Here is a 24,196-nt window from a genome sequence, read left to right on the forward strand (position 1 = left end):
ACTCCAACGCATTCAGAACGCCTCCGCCCGACTCATCCTAGACATACCCTGCCACAATCACATCTCCGTTCACCTGAGAGACCTTCACTGGCTCCCCGACAACAAAAGAATAACGTTCCGCCTCCTCACCCACGCACACAAAGCCCTCTACGACCTAGGACCCAAATACCTCAACACGTGCTTGACCTTTTACACCCCCACCCGCCAACTACGATCGTTTAATCAAGCCCTCGCCGCGATTCCACGCATCCGAAGAGCCACCATGGGAGGAAGATCATTCTCCTACTTAGCGGCCAAAACCTGGAATTCTCTCCCCACCCACCTCCGCCTCACAGAGAACCACCTCTCCTTCAGAAAACAACTCAAAACTTGGCTATTTGATAAGTATCGATCCCCCCCCCAAGCGCCTTGAGACCCTCTGGGTGAGTAGTGCGCTATACAAATTTTGTCTTGACTTGACTTGAACTTATTAACAAGTTTTAAAAACCGTTTTGTGTAAAACTAAGGCGCACCACATAAATATGCAGGTTAGTGAAGCTTCCTTATGTGTTTGCTAACAGTAATAACACAAACGAAGGACTAAGCTTTTAACAGGGTAATCTTTTCTGCGCATGGGTCAACTGCATCTACATGGTAAGACGTATTAATGCTTGGAGGGAAATTCTTGAGCATGAGCAAAAGTCTATAAAAATGGAGTCTTGAAGACTTGCATGCATAGCATCTGCTTGCTTGAAATGAAAGCATGCTATTTTACTATTGCTAATGCGGGGAAAGTCTTAATAAAGTAAAGGGGAATAGAGTAGAGATGGGTGGTAGAGAGTGAACCCATTTATTTTTTAAAATAATGTTTGTCCTTCTGAATTTATCACTAGTGCGTATTTGGGAGTCTCATGTGTAGCTGTAGTGGGCTGAACCAAATGATATTTGCGCATGGACATTGAAAGCTAATCCGGAATGATGACACTAAGGTCGGGAGACGGGCAAGGTCGCAGGATGCTTGAGCCTTAGAACAAGCAGTGAAAAGTTCTTGTGAAAGGATTCACATGTTGAATTTTTTAACAATTGTTGCAGATGCAATGTGAATGCGGGTGGGAATAAAAGTTGTAAATACAAATTAAGGGGATGGGTTTGCAAGCAATAGTCTAATGGAATAAAGTGGTATGTAAGCATGGTGTAATGATCTACCCCCCTTGTCTGACCAATCAGATGTAGTATTTTTACGATATTGAAACATTAATGGGTGGAACATGTAGAACAAAAGGTATAATGGAGGTACCCTTAGTTAGTTAGTTAGAACTGCTGGAACGAGAGAAGAGAGAAATGAATGCTGAGGGAGAGATGCTTTGAGATGCTGATGAAGCACCGAATGCAGAACCTTTTATCATAACTAATTGAATTAGAAAGAAGATCGTGGACGAATCTCGAGGTGGAAGAGAGTGTCAGAGAGGGTTGCGAAGCTGAGGTAACCATCCTGTCCTGAATACTGTCCTAAAGCCTTCGTCACCTTATCTATCCAAGAGGACGCTTACCATCCATTTGGCCAGGGGGTTGGCCTTCACACCATTCTTGGTAATTATATTTTTCATGATTTAGATGTTCTTTTCTCTCTGCCCTTTCCTTTTCCTTAGACACCGTTCATTGAGTAAGTTCATAACATTTTTGTTTGATGATTTAAATGATTTTATCTCCTATAAATAAGGGGGACTGTATTGTGTTTTTGAAGTGGTTCACTTCCATTGAACTTAGATAAATGTATTTATTTTATTTATTTATTTCGGATTTATTATGCGCGTAGCTGCCTCAGCGACAAGGCGTCCCAGCTCAACCAGAAATCCCAAGACCCAGGACCGACAGAGGAGCAACAACAGTTAGGCTACTTGCGAAGGAAAGAGACAAGTCTTTAAGACTTTTCGAAAAGCCAGGTGGTTCAGCATAACTCTTATGGAGAGAGAAAGCGAGTTCTAGAGTTTCGCTGCCAGGTAACCGAAGGAGCTACCTCCGGCCCTTGCTCTCCAGACGCGCGGTACACGAACCAGTGCAAGGTCAGCAGATCGAAGCAGGCGCCCCGGCACGTAGTACTCCAGCAGGTGGAGTAACTCAGGTGGGGCCTGTAGAGTCAAGATCTTATGCGAGTAACAAAGTGCCTAAACTCAATGCGCCAGTCAACTGGCAACCAATGGAGCTTTGGAAGCACATGTGCCACCGAGTGAGATCTGGGCAGTGCATCCAATAGCTGAGCCGCCACGTTCTGGACCCTCTGGAGGAGCTTAATGCTCGCCTTGTTTGCGCCCAAATAAAGAGAGTTGGCTTAGTCGAATCTGGACAAGATGGACACCTGGATAATAGTCTGGCGCACTCTAGGGGGAAAGAAACCGAGCAATGGTCTAAGGCCACGCAATAACCCAAAGAAAGTCCCAGCGACGACCTTCGTTTGTTTATCGAAAGTCAAGTCGCTGTTAAGATTCTAACTTACACCGAGTCTGTGGTTATTTGATTGAAGGTATAGAAAAGTTATTATTATGCTCATTATCACCATCAATTAGTTAAACTAATGGTCCATCGACCAGAGGAAAGAACTTTTTGATCAGTGAAAAGTTAGTTAGGAATAAGGAATAACTAATCCTTAATTGTGAAAACATAAACTTTAACTCCAGCGGTTTATTATTATTTCTGAATTTGTAAAGCGCATGGTTACACTGTCAGTGTGTCCCCGCGCTGTCAGAAGAGCCAGCTACTCCGTCAGTCAAAACAAGACGGGCTAATCTTTAGGAAAGAGGAATGTTTTAAGCTTTCTGCGGAAGATGAGCTCCGATGTTTCCACTCTTAAGCTCAGGGGGAGAGAGTTCCATTTGTGTGCCGCCAAAGTACGAAAGGATCTTCCTCCCATTCTGGCTTTCTTGTGTCTGGGGACAGCGCGAAGGCCTGCTCCTAACGAGCGGAGTTGTCGAGTGGGCGTATAGGGGCAGAGAAGGTTCCGAAGGAAGGCCGGGCCCTTGCCATGTACGATCCTGTGACCAATACAAAGGACTTTGAAATCGATTCTTTCATTGATCGGAAGCCAATGTAGTGTTTGTAAGGATTTTTTTGAGGCGGCTCTTCTGGGCAGCCGGAGGACCAGGCGGGCGGCAGCATTCTGAATTGTCTGCAGTCGCCGCCGGCTAGTGGCATTGGCACCCAGATACAGGGCATTGCCGTAGTCCAGTCTTGACGTGACAAGGGCGTGGACCAGGGTCTTCCTAGATGATTCTGGGAGCAGGTCGATGGTTTGCGGAGTTTCCGTAGAATCGAGAAGCACGTAACGGCTACCCGTCTGGTGTGGTAGTCGTAGTCCAACTTTGAGTCCACCCATACTCCCAGATTCTTGACCTGATCACTAGGGGTAGGGATGGGCCCCAGGGTCTGTGGCCACCAGGCAGATGACCAGACTGAGGGGGGTTTTCCAACAATCAGCACCTCAGTCTTGTCACCGTTAAGACGGAGGCAGTTCTTTGCCATCCATCCAGCCATCTCCTGGAGGCATGCTGAGAAGTTCGCGGCGGCTTGTTCAGCAGGTTGGGTCAGAGCGACCACCAACTGTGTCTCGTCGCAGTCGTCACGAAGGACGCTGTTTGGTTTGAGTTAAGGGAATGTGAAGCAACAGGCTTCTAGGTGTGTTTCACACAGATAAAATCAAATTATACAAGTTTTAAAACAGCGAGTTTCCCGGCGTCTGCCAGCGGAGCTCTGACACTTTTGGCGGCGGCTCACAGCGCGCGCGCTCTTAAATGTGGTCACCAAAGTGGGCGTGGCCTCGAAAGTGGGCGTGGCCTGTGCGTCGCCGGGGAGGCGAGCTGGGGGTCGTTGCAGTCGTCACGAAGGACGCTGTTTGGTTTGAGTTAAGGGAATGTGAAGCAACAGGCTTCTAGGTGAGTTTCACACAGATAAAATCAAATTATACAAGTTTTAAAACAGCGAGTCTCCCGGCGTCTGCCAGCGGAGCTCTGACACTTCTGGCGGCGGCTCACAGCGCGCGCACTCTTAAATGTGGTCACCAAAGTGGGCGTGGCCTCGAAAGTGGGCGTGGCCTGTGCGTCGCCGGGGAGGCGAGCTGGGGGTCGTTGCAGTCGTCACGAAGGACGCTGTTTGGTTTGAGTTAAGGGAATGTGAAGCAACAGGCTTCTAGGTGAGTTTCACACAGATAAAATCAAATTATACAAGTTTTAAAACAGCGAGTCTCCCGGCGTCTGCCAGCGGAGCTCTGACACTTCTGGTTTCCTCAATTTAAAAGTGTGTTTATGGGCCCAGGTGAGTATATGGTAGTGGAGTATCTGTTGTTGGTACGCCGCTGGATCTCTCCTGTAATCAGGAGACTGGACAGGCCAAGGGGGCAGACCTGTGCTTTGTCAGTGTTCATGGAAGTTGTGTTCTCATGAGCACTGCTAACATTAACTAAATAGGAGTCCGTCCAGAAGCGAGGGTAGTATTGGTGGCTCGCAGGTGGCGTTTTAGGTACCTGAAAACCCCATTGATGAGCTGGCAATGTTTTGGTTCTGTAAGGGGCCTTTTAGGGATCGTAGCTACTGGTCCTATGATCATGCAGGGGGAAGCTTTTATCTTGTTTCCCCTTTTGCCAAAATATGGTCTAGATTTCCTTTTTTTATGGGGTGCATGTTTCTCAATAAGAGACCTTCCTAGGTACACCTAATGGGGAGATGAGTACTCACTGATGAATGTTTACTTTATTGTGGGAGACAAATAGCAGGGGAGGGCAGGTAACCTCTTACTCACGGTTAAGAAAAATCTACATTTGAAAAAACCTTATCTCTGGCCCATACCTTTGAGAACATGTTTGATGGCAATAAGGATGCTGTTAGGAAGGGTACTCTCTCACAATCTTTACACCCCTGTATATGATTACCCTGACAGGACTTTTTATGTATGTAGTCAATCTATGTGAAAGTTGATATTATGGCCTCAACGTTGTTCTTTACTTTACATCCATCAGAGGTGTGAATGCTCTTGATTTTGGGGTTAAGATTTGGGGCAAGGAAGAGTAATGAAGATTATTGGTGAGAAGTGTTGCCACTTGCTGAGTACATATGCTGCCCACCCCCTGAGGTACAGATGTGGGAGTCACAGACTGCATGTGCCCTACACATACTCTCTGTTATGGATATGAGAGTCACAGACTGCACATACCCTGCATACCCCCTGAGCTACAGATGTGGAAGCCACAGACTGCACTTGCCCTGCACATCCCCTCTATCACAGATGTCATAGTCAGAGACTGAACATACTCTTAACATCCCTTCTGTCCCCTTTTGTCCCCTCTATTACAGATCTGCACTGCCTTGCATACCACCTGAGTTACAGATGTGAGATTCACAGACTGCATGTAGCCTGCATCAACCCTCAATTACAATTGAAGGTTGATGCATGCTACATGCATCAACTGCATCAACCATCAACTGCATCAACCCTCAATTACAATTACCGTCCTGCTCCCAGCAGAAGCGGTCGCTCCACACGCTGCTACCTGCTTAACCTGGTATCGAAGCGCTTACCGCCAGACTGCTGAGTGCTCATCTCGCCTTGCTCGCTTTAGCCTGATTAATTATTCATTTGAGTGCGTAGCGCTAGATTGGCCCGCCTGTTTATTATTAATTTAATTGCTGATGTATATTAGATCGTAGCGCTTGATTGCCAAGGTGCGCTTTCATGATAATTTGTATTTGTGCTGTGCTGCCTGCAGACTCATTTGTGCCTGATTGTGCGGGCGCCACTGCCGTTTGCATCGCGCTATTCACGAGTGTGCCCCAATCCTGTTTCGATATTGCCTGCTGCCATTTTGGTTGTTGTTGTTGTGCCTCCCTGCCCTGATCTCCACACCGCTCCCGCCTCCCAGCTGATCCTCCCTCCCACTGATACTGTTTACCCCGCTCTGCCGTAGTAGCGCTGTGACCGTCCTGCTCCCAGCAGGAGCGGTCGCTCCACACGCTGCTCCCTGCTTAACCTGGTATCGAAGCGCTTACCGCCAGACTGCTGAGTGCTCATCTCGCCTTGCTTGCTTTAGCCTGATTAATTATTCATTTGAGTGCGTAGCGCTAGATTGGCCCGCCTGTTTATTAATAATTTAATTGCTGATGTAAATTAGATCGTAGCGCTTGATTGCCAAGGTGCTCTTTCACGATATTTTGTATTTATGCTATGCTGCCTGCAGACTCATTTGTGCCTGATTATGCCGGCGCCACTGCCGTTTGCATCGCGCTATTCACAAGTGTGCCCCAATCCTGTTTCGATATTGCTAGCTGCCATTTTGGTTGTTGTTGTTGTGCCTCCCTGCCCTGATCTCCACCCCGCTCCCGCCTCTCAGCTGATCCTCCCTCGCCCCTCCCCTCCCACTATCCACTTATGACAGATGTCTACGCGTGCAGCGTTCACGCGCAGCGGTCGCGCCCCATGCGCGCCGAAGGTGCGCCAAAGGTAAGCCCTTCTACGCCCGTCCGCGCTTGGCCCGCGCCCAGCGCCAGACCCCCTGGTCCACGCAAATCCCATTCCACCCGCATAATATACGACGCCACAACGCTCTTAGCCCTTAACCCCGGCCCACTCCCAAACTACTACCAAGCCGCTCTAGGACACACCCATGGACCCTTCACCTGCCACTCCTGCAAGTTCGACTGCATCAGGAGCCACACCAAATCCACAAACTCCAAACAGAGCTCGGACACCAACCACCTAAAGTGCGTACTGCTCAACACCCACTCAGTCCAAAGACACTCCATCGAACTCTGGAACCTACTCGACACTACATCGCCAGACGTCGCCTTCCTTACAGAAACATGGATGAACGCCTCATCAGCCCCCGACATCGCCATAGCCATCCCGGACACCTACAAGATCATCCGAAAGGACCGCATCAATCAAACAGGAGGAGGCATCGCCATCGTCCATAAGAACACCATCTGCATCACGACCAGCTCCGACAATAACCTCACTACCGCCGAACACCTTCACTTCCAGATTCACACCGACCCCAAAACCACACTCAGAGGCAACCTTATCTACAGACTCCCAGGACCACGCTCACAATTCAGTGAAGACATCCCCGACTTCATCAGCCCACACGCCCTCCCCTCCGAGGACTACTTTCTACTGGGAGACCTCAACTTCCACCTGGAAAAGAAAAACGACAGCAACACCACCACCCTTCTGGCCAATCTGGCCAATCTCGGACTCAAACATCTCGTTAACACCCCCACCCACTCTGCAGGACACACGCTTGACCCTATCTTCACCTCCAGCAAGTACATCTCCTTCGATCACACCACAGCCCTCCATTGGACGGACCACAGCTGCGTTCACTTCCACTACAAAAAATCCACGACCCATAACCCCCAAAAACCAATTCCCCGAAGAAACTGGAACAAAATCACCACAGACCAGCTCTTCTCGTGGCTTCAACAAAACCCCCCTGCCAATTCATCAGACCCTAACCAAGCAGCCACCAACCTCACACAATGGATCACCCACAGCGCAGACGAACTAGCACCCTTGAAAAACCATCTAATCAAGCAAGGTAACAAAAAAGCCCCCTGGTTCAACGATGACCTTAAGAAATCCAAGAAGCTCTGTCGGACTCTGGAGAAAACATGGAGAAAAAACCCTACCACTGACAACCTGGCCTCCTTCAAGAACGCCACCCGCAAACACCACCAACTCATCCATTCCACCAAGAAATCAGCATTTAAGGATCGACTTGACAGCAACGCCCAAAACAGCAAGGAACTATTCAACATCGTCAAAGAATTCACTAACCCCTCCGCAGGCACTAACAACATCACCCCCTCCCAAGACCTCTGCGACTCTCTATCATCATTCTTCCACAACAAAATCTCCAAAATGCATAACAGCTTTCAAAACCAGTCCGAAGACCAACCCACTCCATCCACCTCCGAACCAAAACTCCCCTCTAAAAACCTTTGCGCCTGGAACCCAATCACCACTGAAGACACCATCCGCATGATGAATTCCATCCACTCAGGATCGCCAACCGACCCTTGTCCCCACCACATCTTCAACAAAGCAGACTCCATCATCGCACCCCATCTCTGAGACGTCATCAACTGCTCCCTCAACTCCGCCACCTTCCCAGAAAACTGGAAACATGCCGAACTCAGCGCCCTTCTGAAGAAACCCACGGCTGACCAAACCGAACTTAAGAACTACTGCCCCATCTCGCTCCTCCCTTTCCCCGCCAAAGTCATCGAAAAAGCCATCAACAGTCAGCTCGCCACCTTCCTCGAATCCAACAAATCCCTCGACTCCTCTCAATCAGGCTTCCGAGCCAAACACAGCACCAAAACCGCCCTCATTGCAGCTACAGACGACATCCGAACACTGCTGGACAACGGAGAAACAGTTGCTCTCATCTTACTTGACCTCTCCGCAGCCTTCAACACAGTGTGTCATAGCACCCTCATACAACGCCTCAGCAACATCGGTGTACAAGGAAAGGCATTGAACTGGATCATATCGTTCCTTACCGGAAGAACCCAGAGAGTCCGCCTCCCCCTTTCAAATCAGAGGCAACCGAAGTAATTTGCGACGTACCGCAAGGATCATCACTCAGCCCCACCCTCTTCAACGTATACATGAGTCCCCTCGCATCCATCGCGCACAAACACAACCTCAACATCATCTTCTACGCAGATGACACCCAGCTGATCCTCTCCCTCACCAAAGACCCAAACACAGCCAAAACCAACTTACACGAAGGAATGAAAGAAGTAGCCGAGTGGATGAAGAACAGCCGTTTAAAACTAAACTCGGACAAAACAGAAGTCCTCATCTTAAGATCTTCCACCTCTGCCTGGGACGACTCTTGGTGGCCACCGGCCCTCAGAACCGCACCCACACCTACGGACCACGCACGTAACCTGGGCTTCATCCTGGACTCCTCCCTCTCGATGACCAGACAAGTCAACGCCGTCTCATCATCCTGCTTCAACATCCTACGAATGCTCAAAAAAATCTTCAGTTGGATCCCCATAGAAACAAGAAAGACAGTCACCCACGCACTGGTCACTAGCCGATTGGATTACGGCAACACCCTTTACGCCAGAACCACAGCCAAACTACAGAAAAAACTCCAACGCATTCAAAACGGCTCTGCCAGACACATTTTAGACATCCCTTGGCAAGCTCACATTTCCGACCACCTGAAAGACCTCCATTGGCTCCCTGTCAACAAGAGAATAACGTTCCGTCTCCTCACCCACGCACACAAAGCCCTCTACGACCTGGGACCCGAATGCCTCAACACACGTCTATCCTTCTACACCCCCTCCCGCCAACTACGATCGTCCAATCAAGCCCTCGCCGCTATTCCGCGCATCCACAGATCGACCATAGGGGGAAGATCCTTCTCCTACTTAGCGGCTAAAACCTGGAATTCTTTCCCCACCCACCTCCGCCTCACTCAGAACCACCTCTCTTTCAGAAAGCAACTAAAAACCAAGATATTCGATAAGTAAATCACCACCCTCCCTCAAGCGCCTTGAGACCCTCTGGGTGAGTAGTGCACTATACAAATTTTGGAACTTGAACTTGATGTCAGAGTCACACTGTATGTACCTTCACATCCACTCCATTACAACTGTACTTACCATACACAACTCCTATGTTACAGATGTTGGAGTGACAGACTGCATGCAACCTGCACATTGACTGTGTACTGGATGTCAGAGTCGGTACATACTCTCGTACATACCTTCCACATCTCCTGTGTTGCAGAAGTCGGAGTCACAGCATGTTCTAATGATCCGGTACGACATCAACGAGGTTCGTAAGGAGAACTCTCTTCCACAGGCAGCTAGTTCAACAGCATCGAGACAGTCCTTGTATGCAGTTAGAACAACATTACCCCCTGTTGGCACAAATGCATGTTTTGATTAAACAAAAAACAAAACTCAGTATGAGTTCCTGAGCAGAAATTGTTATTTTGAAGGAGTCTGGGTGAAACAGCCAAACCAAATATCTTTATTTTAGTTTTTATCCACCAAATGTCATTTTTAAGTTGAGAGAAATATCCCTCCTGAATTTTTTTTTAAATGGAGTGTCACGCATTACCCGTTCCGCCACAATGATTACTCGTCTTTCACTAATTTTCAACTCACATACTTGTACTTGTACAACTTTTTCCACCGTTCTAAACCACTTTCAATAGCTCCAGGTAGATATCCAACCCATAATTGTATGCCCACTGTGCCACTCCATACAAAAGCCTGTCTTATGCAAATCAGTAGTGACCTGATACCCATGAGAACAATCCATCTGGAACTACCAGGCAAGGCATTCTCCAGAAGGGAACACAAGAAACCACAAATCTATTACACCATTATTAGGCCTCATTAGTGAATTATAGATCCTGTGGCGCAGCAAGAAAGGAATGTAGGTCAGCCAGCACATGTTACCCAATCATTTGCTACCATGTGGATACAAAAGAAGGGCATTCTGATGGTCACTGAGGCATGTTACAACCAACCCGTAAATGGCAACAATACGTTCTTCATTTGTGCTGGTGCTTGGCCCCTGGACTCCTTTCATGGCTGTGGCATATATTTATAACAATCCACCACATGGTTGCTCTCTCTTTCTATTCCTAAAAATACACAGGAGCAAAGTTTTTACCAGATCAATATAGGATTCATAAACTATTAATAGCAAGGTGCTAGCTCAGGCCTTTCTCACAGGTTTGGTTCAGCTAGTATAGTCCACATTATCATACATTTGGGACTTTAATGGCATGTAGGCTTTTAACTATCTTGTCCCCTCTTCCTGTACTCTCTTACATTCCACTCAGTGCCAGAACACTCCATGGAATTGCCATGCACTCAAGAAATCTCAGTATTCATTCATGCATTTATTCATTCATCTAGGTATACCATTTGTACAGGTATCTGGCAGCGCTGATAAGGACTGCAGGTGGGGCAAGCTGCAGTGGCCTCCTTAGAGATATCCTGGGCCCTGGCACCTATTTATTTACAAATTAAGCAATGGCCAGAATGTTGACGATTGAGTCATGTTACAGATATGTGGCACTTACCAACTGTGTTGTTCTCCAGCCCTTTGATGCAGTGAGTGACGTCAGGAGGGCATTGCTTGAAAATACCTGAGCATTGGGTGGTCCCGGTAGCAAGACACTTCTCGCAAAGTAGGCAATCTGCAGGAAAAAGAAAATCAATCTAGAGTTTGTTATGTGTTTATCTAGGTTCCTGATCGATACTGTGACCTTATGCCCCTATTCGGCTATAAATCCATTTATTCCCTATATTGGCATAACCGTTCAAGTGCGATTTTCTGAAAAGTCATCTCTGGCCTCACACGAACAGAGCCACATTCCAGCAAAGCTCTCTGCCACTTCCTTTGCGACCAATTAGTGCAATGACAGAGCAGAAGTCACTATCTGATATTCCTAGATTAACACTCCGAGTTCTTCAACAAGATAAAAACTCAGCAAACCTGGAAATCCCCGCTTGCTGTGTTTTGATTAGTAATGGAACTCTAATGAGCAACTGATAACTATCACTTCCTAGTGACATCTTTAATTGACGTCTTATGTCCAACAAACTTGCGTCAAACCCGGCACCTGTCAGGTATAAATATTACCAACGTTGCCTTAAGCAATGCCTGTTGTACGAGCTACTGTTGCTGATGCCAGCTGCCTGCAAGACCCCGTGTTGGTGAAGCTAGCACTCTGTCGCTGCAGCCTGCTGTCCCCTTGGTGGTGAAGCTACTGATACCATTATCGCTGCTAAAGCGCGAACTATGATGCAGTACGCTTAGGAGCTGAACAGCCGTCCCTCTGCGAAGACATCCAGCAGATTCCAGCTGCCCGCGGACGCTGTCCCCCCTCCTTCCTCGACGCGCTGAAGAAGAGCCGCTGCCTTTCTCGTGCAGAGAAATCCAGCTCTGGCCTTTCCGGTCTACCCTTGCGGGTGACTGGGATATCGAGCTTCCCCTGAAGGAGATACCAATCCTCCATCATTCTATTCAGAGGTATGGTGTTGACTAAACCCTTAGACGAGAATTCTTGAAACAAACCTTGGCAAAACCAACTTAACTTAAAGCTACTTACTTACTCCCCTTCCACGTGTTAGGCTTAGGTCAGGCACACTGGGGTAGGCTTAGTTAGAAGCACCAGTTGAGTATGTTAGCCTAATGTATATATGACTGTATATATGTTTTATTACTTTTAAACCATTGTATGGCTAAGAAACCATATCAATGCTTTTACAGTTCTATTTCGCAATCCTTATCTTACTGTACGTACTTTTTTATAATAACAAGTCTTGCAATTGTGGCAATACATTTCTCTTGTACGAGAAGAAAGACTGTTCAATAAATGTTAACCCTTTATTGACAAACGCCCATCTCTCTATTCTCTACATCTCGTGAAAGTAAACTGCACTAGACTGACTGAGTGAAATACATGTCTATTGTTTCACACGACCCTAGAGATTGACTCTTGATCTGAGGAGCAAAGTTGTAATTTTGCACGGTTGTTGGAAAACTGAATCCCTTCTTGTCTGTGCCAGGGAAGCTGATCACTTCCTATGCAGAGAAGAAAGTTTCCAGTGACCTCTGAGCTAGTTGGTAACACAACCCAATTAAGTTTAGCATAGTCAGTGGAGGCCTGGAATATCTGCAGTTCCACGTCGATAAAACTTTTTATGTTATTCCAATGCGCAGGGCCTAGTGGGAAACTAGGAACTACACTACATGGCGCCCAAACGTTTGGTAAGGCGATAAACTAACGCAAGGCGGTAGAGTAACTCTTTCTCCCGTAAATACTCCAATAGACGTCTGGAGTGGGTGAAAGGTTAAAATCCGACCGACCTTAGTAGGAAGAGATTCCTTTGTAAAGCTCTGGTTTATTCAACGTTGAAGGATGCAGTGTTCCAAAATATTGTGCACCTAATCTTTGTCTCCTTGGAGACCTACTCTGCAAACCTTGCATTTTTACAATGCCAGAAAATAACGGAACCACTGGGGCCGCAGTAAATGCAACTCAGCAGGATTCCGACGATATGGTACCGGGTGCAATAATCATCCGGGCACATTTAAGAAGATCTATAACGTTAAAACTTATAGATAACGGACTGACACCACAAGGTGGTACAGTAATTTTCGTGATAGAGGCTCACGAATATCGGCAGACAGAGGTATTCTATTCATGGATAAACTTTCCAGCGGTAAACGCTATAACAAAAGAGTTTCACTATTACAAAATAGAGAAACCTCCGGAAGAGTACGCTCCTTTCGAGGAGATTGAAATTCCACTTAAATTTCAAGAGCACCTGCTCTGGTTTAATGGCGCCCTAAAACACAATGATCACATTACCAGGCTCGGTCCACTAGGTAGACCAGGAGCCACGTGGCCGGTTCTAGCCAGCTACACACCACATCCTGATTTTTCAAGAATGTCAAAAGAAGAACTCTTATTTAACATAGGAGAATTAACAAAAGCTTATAGAGAGTTAGTAAAATTATTTATTAAAAATAATTCAAACACTCCTAAAAAGAGCTGGGATGGAAATAAACAATCCACTCCCAAGGAAAAAGTTTTCCAGTCCAGAGGAAGGTCTCCTCGACGGAGGGAAAGAACTCCGACTCGAGAACGCCAGTCTCCCCAGAGGGAGACCTCTGAGAAAAGATATAACATTAGAAATAGGGATAATCTGAGAAAAAACCTGATAGATATCAAAGTATTGATACACGTCCCTCTCGATCTCTTCCACAGAATTCGGAAAGAAGAGGACGGTCAGACCCAGGAGAGCACACCAAGTCCAAAGACAAGGAACCTGCTCAGAGTAAAAAATCTCAATTTCAGAAAAAGAAGGTAGCCAGTATTAGAGTAATCAACCATGCCGAGAATACTGAGGACACAGTTGAAAAACGGGGAGTGGGCATTGACAATGTTGGACAGTGCAGCAGAAATCAGTATAGCGCGCAAGATCTTGATGAGTCATCTGGAGACAGTGGACACGAATGAATACATTCAGGTTGAAACTGCCGACGCCAGACTTAGCGAGCCCCATAAAATATACAAAATAACATTGCGTATAGAGGGTGATAAGACTAGGAAAATTAAGAGTCTATTTTAGGATAAGCTCTCAAAAGGCTATGATATTCTGTTAGCTGAAAAAGATTGGCCCCCAGAGTTTGTCAGGGAGTGCCCTCGTGGCGAAGAAGTGATTATGCCAGCCTTCTCGAATCACATTCCGATTCACAAAAAATATACATATGCAAGGAAATGGGCAGTAGCCCAGGCACCTGCATTATATAAAAATCATGTAGGATGGGATGAGGACTCTCCTCCTCACAAAATCCAATTAAAAAGTGAACCAACTGCCCAACGGCAGTATCCCATAAAGCAAGAAGCTAAAAAACAAGTCAGGGAGATCTTAGATCAACTTGAATACCAGGGGGTGATTGAAACATGCACCTCTCAAATGAACAATCCTTTGTTTCCTGTCTCCAAGCCAGACAATTCATATCTTCTAGTTTTGGACTACAGACACCTTAATACATGTTGCAAAACTTTTGCAGTACAAAACTCGCATGATGCAGCCCTAATGAATAATATAGTTAGGAAAAAATATAAAACGACATTAGACATATCTAATGGTTTCTTTTGTCAAAACATTGCACCAGAAAGCAGATATTTGACCGCTTTCTCTGCATTTGGGTCGCAGAAAAAATTCTGTCGACTCCCACAGGGGTTCAAGAACAGCCCAGGACTATTCTCAGCTAGGGTAACAGAGTTACTACAAATCTATGATGATGAGGCATTATCTTACGTAGATGATATTTATCTCACAGACGACGACTTGGATACTCACTTGAAAAGAGTGAACACCATCATACTTGGGTTCGTAGCAGAGTGTTACAAATTCAACTTTAAAAAGTCTCGAATTGCCCATCTGACAGTACTATTTTTAGGGTACGAATTATCAAGTGAAGGGAAAAGCCTAGCGGACAACTTCTTAGAGAAGTGCGCTGTACTCCAAGCTCCAAGAACGCTGAAGAATTTACAATCCATTCTAGGTTTTCTGAATTTCGGAAGAACTTACATCCTAAATTACGTAGAGAGGGTTAAACCTCTCTACGAACTAATTAAACCTGATTTCAAACAAATCAATTAGACTCAAAAACACACAGAAATTTTGAGATCACTGCAAACAGACATGTTAGCAAAAACAAAATTAGATACACGTGACAACACACGTGATCTTGTAATCCGAGTCATCCCAGGACGATGCGGATTCACGTACCTAACCTCTAATGAGGGAGAAAAGGTACCAATCTCAATTAAAATCTCACTTGTACACACAAGCAGAAAAAACATTCAGTCACACAGAAAGAACTGTGAAAGCAGTGCAAATCGCATTAGCAAATGAGCGAGAACTAGCACACGGCAAACGGAGTAATATCCTTACAGCGGAATCCGCCTTCGAAGCGCTATTCAGCCCAGTAAACCTGCCTACAGTGTCACTGGATCCGAAATGGATACAGTGTATAGATTCTCTAGGAGCGAAAGATGTGAAATACTATTTCGCTTCGCAATACGAAGAACTGAATGATTTAGAATATGAAGAAGAATATCCTCTGCCAATCGAAATTCTGCCTCTACCACAATACGCATGTATAATCTATACAGATAGCTTTGTACAGCATTTCAACGTAGAGAGAAAATCCTACGATGCAGCATGTGCGATTATTAAAGGTCGTTGGCTGTGCGGTAAATTCAGACCGAAAGTAACAAAAACTGAATCTGTAAGAAACTGTTCGGTTGAGAGAACTGAAATCAGATCTTTAAAGATGGCGCTCGAAAATGCAGAACGTGAATTCCCGACACTTATTGTGTGCGATTCTCATTTTTGCGTCAACTCTTACAACAATAAACTGCAGAGTTGGATCGAAAACGACTACAAAGATGACACAGGTGCCACAATAAAGCATAAATTGCTATGGAAACAGGTAGCTCTTTTACACAAAGAACTACAAAAGACTCACGTGATTCACGCACAGAGTCTTCAACGTGATGGCGTTCACGTTGCAGGGAATTCATTGGCTAATTCAGCCACCGCGGAAGCAACTAAACCGGCTTCCGTAGCCACAAAAAAGCGTACAGATAAATACATAGACGGGGAAACCATGCTGGCAGTAAAAACGACCGTAAAAGGCGACTGTGCAGCACTACCCGTAAACTATCCACTCAATTATGCATACATAATCGATGCAAACTCCGTTCCTTTTGCTCGAATCCCTGGAGTGGGGGACAGAGTAATTCCAAACACGAACAGGAGAATATTTTTAATAGCAGACGCACATATGGGCTTGGGTCTGAGGCACAGAAAGATCAAGGAATCACTGACTGAATTGCAATCAGTATTCTGGTGGCCGGGAATGAGTGTAGAACACCAAATATATGCAAACAACTGTGAAAACTGCAATAGGGATCGCAGTAGTGAACAATGCTACCGGCTACCGATCAGAAACAGTGTAACGCTGCCTGCACCCCAACCTGCGTCCTATTAATCAGTTAGGGCTAAACACACTAAAAAAAAATGAGGCCTCCAGCGCTCGGCTGGCGCTAGAACGGTTATAAAAGATTTGCGAGTCTTTATCGGCACATACGCAATTACCACGTTCCATTCTGACCAGGGTCCTGCTTTCAGCTCTCGAGCCTATAGGGAGGCCATGGCTAGCATGGGAATTGGGTTGCGGTATTCTTGTCCGTCGCACCCCGAAGGGAACAGTGTGGTAGAAAGAAAAAACCGTGACATAAAGCAATCTATAACAGCGAAGGTATTAGGTTCAGGCGCTGGGTGGGTCAAACATTTAATAAGTGTTCAGACTAGTCTTAATAACATGCCAAGAAATTCTCTAAAAGGTTTCAGCCCATACGAACTATTGTTCGGAATTAGAATGCGTATTCAGGACCTCGATAGTCAGATGTCAGTGGTACAAGAAGAAACAACGCACTTTGATGTAAAGGATCGTTTGGCTGTTTTACAGGAACTGAATGAAACAAGAAAATCCTTAAGCAACATAAAGTTAAAGCAACAGCCAAGTACCACTGACGAGGCACCACCAGCAACAGCCCCAGCAAGGCCTGTCTGGATTCCAAAGATTGGGGATCTAGTCAGAGAAAAGATCGCGGTTAAGAAGGAATTTGGGCCTTCTTACAGAAAAGCAGTACCTGTCTTGGCAGTCACCGGAACAAGATCAGTTGTGCTACCGCCCCTTGCTGGTAAAAAGGAGAACAGAGTCGTGTCTATCGACCTGGTAAAACCACAAGCATGTGGCCTATAATCAACAGTAGGCCCAGTGGACTCCCAAGAAACAACAGAATACCCAAACTTGCAACAATCCAAGAGGTTCAAACTGAAAGACTAATCACATTCGATCAGCCTGCAGTGCACACTGAAGGACTATGCAATAATGCCATGGAACTCGTGCCTCTTGAAACACAGATTGAAACAGTTCGTCAAGAAACAACACCAGTCTACACTAATGTGGCATCAGAAAATGCTACCGAAAGACAGATTGAAAGAACAATCCCATCAATTGACAGAACTGCCTCTGGTTATTTCATCAACTTGGACAACTTCTCTGAAGATCAAAACGACCCCGAAGTGATGCCAGAAACAAAAAAGTATTCTAAAGAAAATACAACAGGACTCCTTCAACAAATCAAAGAATTATATCTGGATTCACCGTTGATTGAGCATTGGATTATCTCAGGGGTATTCATACTCCTACTATGCCTAATTTTAGTTTTAATTTTAGGAAAGTTTATTACAATTGAATGGACACAGCAAGTCAGAACATCAACTTAGTCCTGAAACCACACAGATCATCCCACGTGAAGGAAAGAGAACTGTCAACAGTAAATGTCACAGCAATTCCAATACCTGGTGGGGTAGTATGGGAGAAAACTGACTATGAGATATATGGTCCGGTCGAAATCCTGAAGTATCCTCATCAACTGAAGGTTTCCTTAAGTGACTTTGTAACACCTAGTACATTCTCTGATGATTGGGACTTTAACAGTATTAATGACATGATGTCTGATTTAGTAATGTCAGCTAGATTCACAGATCATGATTATTTACAAGGTTCATCTAGTTATGAGCAGTTATTCTGTTACACACACTATGGTGATCACTACTTGCATAAATCTGCACAGCCTAGAAATGTCTTTATGTATAATCAATGGGAACATTGTTCTACACCACCTAAAAGCAGTTCTAAAGCATTTTTTGAGAAATTCAAACACTTTTCAGGGTTTAACACCAGTGATGCAGAAAAGTTTTATTACAAACTGTTAGATAAAACAGGAATGAAAACAATGCTGACAAATTCTAAATTGATATATTCAGAAGCATTTTATGACAAAATGATGATATTTGGTTTTGATTATTGGAAAAATAATATTGAAACGAAAACAATTTGGGGTACAAAAGATTGGCAGGTACAAGGCATTGTAGCACTCTTTAGAACCTGCATGATACCAGAACAAATGTTGTTTTTAAATGACACAATACACCAAACATCTTGTCTTGGCCTAGCTAAGATCAAAGACCTTAAAACACCGTCTATACCAAAGCAAATACCAGTAAATACAACTGCAGATATTGAGTTAGACGTGTCAAAAATTTTACATTTCAACAGAACACATCCTGATTGGAAAAAGTGGTTAATCTGGCCTACAGACACAAATAGCTGTCAAGATAGATTCCTGAATAAAACACAGGGGTTAAAAATGACCAGATTAGACTCGAGATACTCCCAGAGACAACATCCAGGGATTATAACAACATACAGTGTAGGGAAACTCTGCCTTGAATGGCTAACTTCATCCACACTGGCTGAAATTAAGCAACACTTGTCTTTACTAAAAGATCGTGCTGATTTGCGCGATTTCATTCTTGGACCACGCAAACAGCGTCAAAAGCGTTTCATAGCGACCAGTATCTATGCTGCTTACAACGAGGCTTGGAAAGTCAAACAAATTGAAACTGCTGAAAAAATACGAGAAATTGATCGTATTAATTTGGAGAAATCACTTTCTGTAGTAGACAATGGGTTAATGACTCTGTCTTCCAGAATATATTCGTTGGACAATATTGTATCATCTGCCTTTGATGTGATAGACAGAGACTTGCTAATGTTACAACATGGCCAGTCTCAATTACGCTCTATTATAGAATTAGGCTGGACGCTGCAAAATCTTCGTTCAGGCTATGTGCCTTGGCGTTTAATCAACACAACGTCATTATTTTCCAGTTTTAACCTTACTGATAAACAGATCAGTTTGGCACAGAAAGGAGCAGACTATACAATACTGAGCATCGAAAAACTCGAGAGATTACCATTGACAATGTCAGAGAGTCCTGTCATTGAATGGATAATACATGGAATTATCACTATTCCGATAACAACTTTCCGATTTAAAAAGTGCCTTGAGTACATACCTGCTGGCCAGTATGAACAATTGGGTAAAGGATATGTAAAATCTATATGGAAATTACCATACACACATTCTTGCTATAGTGACAGCGACAAAAATGTATTTCTTAGTGGTGACAACTGTAAACATTCACTAAGCGGTATACTTTTGTGTCAGGGTATTAATTTACACGGAGCATGTGATGGAAATTCTAACAACCTTTCATGCCACCAGCTAGTCACACCTGCAACTCAGATAGAGCCCTTCTTTATGCAACTTTCGAACGGGAGTTACATTCTTAGAATGGATCACAGATGTTGTGGCCTCGTGCCAGGGAAAAGTTATCTAGTGAAAGTAACATCCATGGTCAAATGCTGTATGCTAGCATTGTTCCCGAGTGGGCCTGCAGACACTGTGACTCCCATCTGGCCTCGTCTGAATCTCTATTCTATACGAATTGATACATTAAGCAAAATGAAATCTGTACTTTTACAGACAACAGTGCCTATAACGTCATCAAAAGAGACGTATGATCTTCTAGTTGCAAGGACAGCTACTGAAGTTCATGACCTTTTATCAACAAATTGCCCCGTGCATTTCGTAGAAATGTTGAGCCAACTCCTTAACATGTCTAGTGCCACAAGCATCCCAGGCATATTTAAGACAGTCTTTACGGGACTGTTAACACCCTTCCAGGCAATTTTGGGAATCGTTCCTAATTTTGTGCACTCTGTTTTTGGCGGCATACCATTATTTTTGGGACTTGTAGCAGGGATTTTATTTTTGACCCTCCTGCTTCGATATGGCAAGCCGAAACTCAGACATAGCTCCCATGGGAATGGAAGAGACAATCCTAGCAATGCGCTATCGGGACAGGATAACTAACGTCCTTGGATTGGCCAGGCTGAGAGATCTAAACATGACCTGGTTCCTTTCATTCAGACCTATATGGCAGAACTGTATCTTACCGGTACTAAGATGTATGATTTGCGGAGATGAATGCGTGTTGGACATCTGTCTTTCACTTCCATCAGCAGTACCAATGGACGCATTGTGTTGTCCCCAGCGGCTACCAATCCTGATGACAGCATTTGTGGAGACTCCTGTACTACGACTAGGTGGTAACAGTGTAGCAAGCGACAAAAGCAGCATCAACCAGGTACGGCCATCTGTGAGCATTGCTGCTCCTGACTACGATGACAGCAATCATTCTCACACCTGCCAAGTTACAGCGCTATCTAATTTGGTTGAACTGTCACCTGATTTTGTAGACCAATTTTTTGAGAGCCTGTCTGATACGATGTTCTCACCCGTACAGAAACAATAACTTTGAGAAGCTTTCCGACTCACAGCGTTCCCATGAACTCTGAATTCGGCCTTCAGTTTTAATCAACAAAGACTGCTAACAGCGTTGGAACTCTATTTCCCCGTTCAAGCAATAATTCTTTTGAATTGGACATTTTTAATATTTACCTTTTTTTGGCACGAACAATTCTTTGCTTAACGTAAAAACTATTCTTAGAGAACAGAAGCTTCACACTTCTATTTCTAATCACATCTAGAGACATAACAACATTACATCAGCCTCTAGCACATGGTATTACAATGCATTTTTATGTGATGATTTATCTCGCCCTTCTTCTGTCAGAGATACTTCATGTGTAATACTTTTTGCATAATCGTTCAATGATTTCATATGCAGTAATGTTTTTGAATGATTTCTATGCTTCAAAAAACGTACAGTACCTAAATTTCGTGTATTACAAGTACGCCTATTTCGAATGCATTTATGTATTTTGGGGTGGGCAATGTTACACATGCTAATTGCTTTAGTTTTAGTAATTTTGATGGACATGAATACTTGGAGTGGGTGTTATGTGTTTATCTAGGTTCCTGATCGATACTGTGACCTTATGCCCCTATTCGGCTATAAATCCATTTATTCCCTATATTGGCATAACCGTTCAAGTGCGATTTTCTGAAAAGTCATCTCTGGCCTCACACGAACAGAGCCACATGCCAGCATAGCTCTCTGCCACTTCCTTTGCGACCAATTAGTGCAATGACAGAGCAGAAGTCACTATCTGATATTCCTAGATTAACACTCCGAGTTCTTCAACAAGATAAAAACTCAGCAAACCTGGAAATCCCCGCTTGCTGTGTTTTGATTAGTAATGGAACTCTAATGAGCAACTGATAACTATCACTTCCTAGTGACATCTTTAATTGACGTCTTATGTCCAACAAACTTGCGTCAAACCCGGCACCTGTCAGGTATAAATATTACCAACGTTGCCTTAAGCAATGCCTGTTGTACGAGCTACTGTTGCTGATGCCAGCTGCCTGCAAGACCCCGTGTTGGTGAAGCTAGCACTCTGTCGCTGCAGCCTGCTGTCCCCTTGGTGGTGAAGCTACTGATACCATTATCGCTGCTAAAGCGCGAACTATGGTGCAGTACGCTTAGGAGCTGAATAGCCGTCCCTCTGCGAAGACATCCAGCAGATTCCAGCTGCCCGCGGACGCTGTCCCCCCTCCTTCCTCGACGCGCTGAAGAAGAGCCGCTGCCTTTCTCGTGCAGAGAAATCCAGCTCCGGCGTTTCCGGTCTACCCTTGCGGGTGACTGGGATATCGAGCTTCCCCTGAAGGAGATACCAATCCTCCATCATTCTATTCAGAGGTATGGTGTTGACTAAACCCTTAGACGAGAATTCTTGAAACAAACCTTGGCAAAACCAACTTAACTTAAAGCTACTTACTTACTCCCCTTCCACGTGTTAGGCTTAGGTCAGGCACACTGGGGTAGGCTTAGTTAGAAGCACCAGTTGAGTATGTTAGCCTAATGTATATATGACTGTATATATGTTTTATTACTTTTAAACCATTGTATGGCTAAGAAACCATATCAATGCTTTTACAGTTCTATTTCGCAATCCTTATCTTACTGTACGTACTTTTTTATAATAACAAGTCTTGCAATTGTGGCAATACATTTCTCTTGTACGAGAAGAAAGACTGTTCAATAAATGTTAACCCTTTATTGACAAACGCCCGTCTCTCTATTCTCTACATCTCGTGAAAGTAAACTGCACTAGACTGACTGAGTGAAATACATGTCTATTGTTTCACACGACCCTAGAGATTGACTCTTGATCTGAGGAGCAAAGTTGTCATGTTGCACGGTTGTTGGAAAACTGAATCCCTTCTTGTCTGTGCCAGGGAAGCTGATCACTTCCTATGCAGAGAAGAAAGTTTCCAGTGACCTCTGAGCTAGTTGGTAACACAACCCAATTAAGTTTAGCATAGTCAGTGGAGGCCTGGAATATCTGCAGTTCCACGTCGATACTACTGTTTATGTTATTCCAATGCGCAGGGCCTAGTGGGAAACTAGGAACTACACTACAAGATCTGAGCATAATTGTGCATTTCATTCAAACAGAGAGAAATAAGTGTGAAAAAAAGTATAGATTATTTAGCCTTAGAGCGGGCCCATTTACTTGTCCTGTGGAAATGTTTTAGGAATAAGGAGAAGCCAAGGAGGTTATATTGTTCAGTGGTACAAAATAAAACAAAAAATCAGAAATGTATCAGATAATTCCAGTTGTTTGGATAGTAGAAAAGTGAAGTCATTGAAACACAAAAGGGTTTGTAGGGAGAGATGAGGAAAATCAGAGGCAGAATGAAGATAGTAATAGATTGAGACAGAAAGAGACAGATAAAAACACTCAAATGGATAGATAAGGAGTCTGGCCACCAACTGACATGGCCCCCTCAGGGTAGAGCTTTGAGACTCCGGAGGGGAGAATTTTTCCACACAGCTGGCAGGAGGGGTTCATGGAGACAAAATAAAAGCAACATGAATGAGACAACAGCAACATCAACTTGAGTTTATTTTCTACATGAGACATTACAGTTAAACTCAGTTCTTCAATGATGTCCTGAAGACTGGTCTTTCCTTCATCTGAGCCTCACAACTCATTCTGTCAAGAGATGAGTGACTTTACTTGCTTTTAAACAAAGAAGCTGCTTCAGGGGATTTAAATTACTCTTTAACTCTGGTTGAACTCATTGCACTGGCACAGTGGAAGGGCAGGAGTTTTCCTGTCAGCAGAGGTGTAGAGTAAGTATGGGCGGAAAATCCGTTCCGCTCGCGGATTTTGCGGATTTTCGGTAAATTCGCAATCCGCGAGATTCGCGAATTTCCCGCAAAATCCGCAAATCCGTGAGCAGTGGATTTTATGGCTTGCTCGCACTGTTCGCGTGAGTTTGCGGCTTCCCAGTTCAACTTCGCGCCCCGCGAATAAGCGCTAAATTGCAGAAATACGATCTTAGCAAAACTGAAACTACTTACCAGGTTCAAAAGTTCAAGCTCATCATTAGTAGCCATTTCCTGTAGTGCTTCCTGAGGGGCCCCTCCAAAGTTCAGTTGCCTACTTGCAACTATTATGTGACCCTGCTCTGACCCTCAGAATAGTTACACATATGCCACAAAGGTCCTGAATTACAGCTAAGGGAGACAAGCAGGAGCCAGGCTGGAAGTTCAAATCCAGTGACACATTAATCAGCCCCTAATTCATTATTGTCAGTTGGGGCAGGGCAGGTGTTGTAACTAATTTTGCAACAATGAAAGCACTTAGCAAGTGCAAAAGATCACTAATCAGGAAGCACTAAGGAAGCAGGTGCCAGCTAAAAAAATAT

General features: G+C 44.6%; 1 protein-coding gene across 1 annotated transcript in view; it reads right to left on the reverse strand.

Annotated features, from left to right (window-relative positions):
- The window catches only part of LOC147718131 (phospholipase A2 inhibitor and Ly6/PLAUR domain-containing protein-like), a 110,906-nt gene that overhangs the window by 76,638 nt on the left and 10,072 nt on the right, over nt 1-24,196 (reverse strand). The window contains exons 2-3 of the mRNA XM_086919204.1: nt 11,087-11,203; nt 9,752-9,907 (exon numbers count right to left, since the gene is read on the reverse strand). Coding sequence (XP_086775330.1) covers nt 9,752-9,907; nt 11,087-11,203 — 273 coding nt within the window. The remainder of the gene's footprint in view (nt 1-9,751; nt 9,908-11,086; nt 11,204-24,196) is intronic.

Source organism: Lissotriton vulgaris, chromosome 4_2 (genome assembly GCF_964263255.1).
Source record: "Lissotriton vulgaris chromosome 4_2, aLisVul1.2, whole genome shotgun sequence".
Taxonomy (NCBI): Eukaryota; Metazoa; Chordata; class Amphibia; order Caudata; family Salamandridae; genus Lissotriton; species Lissotriton vulgaris.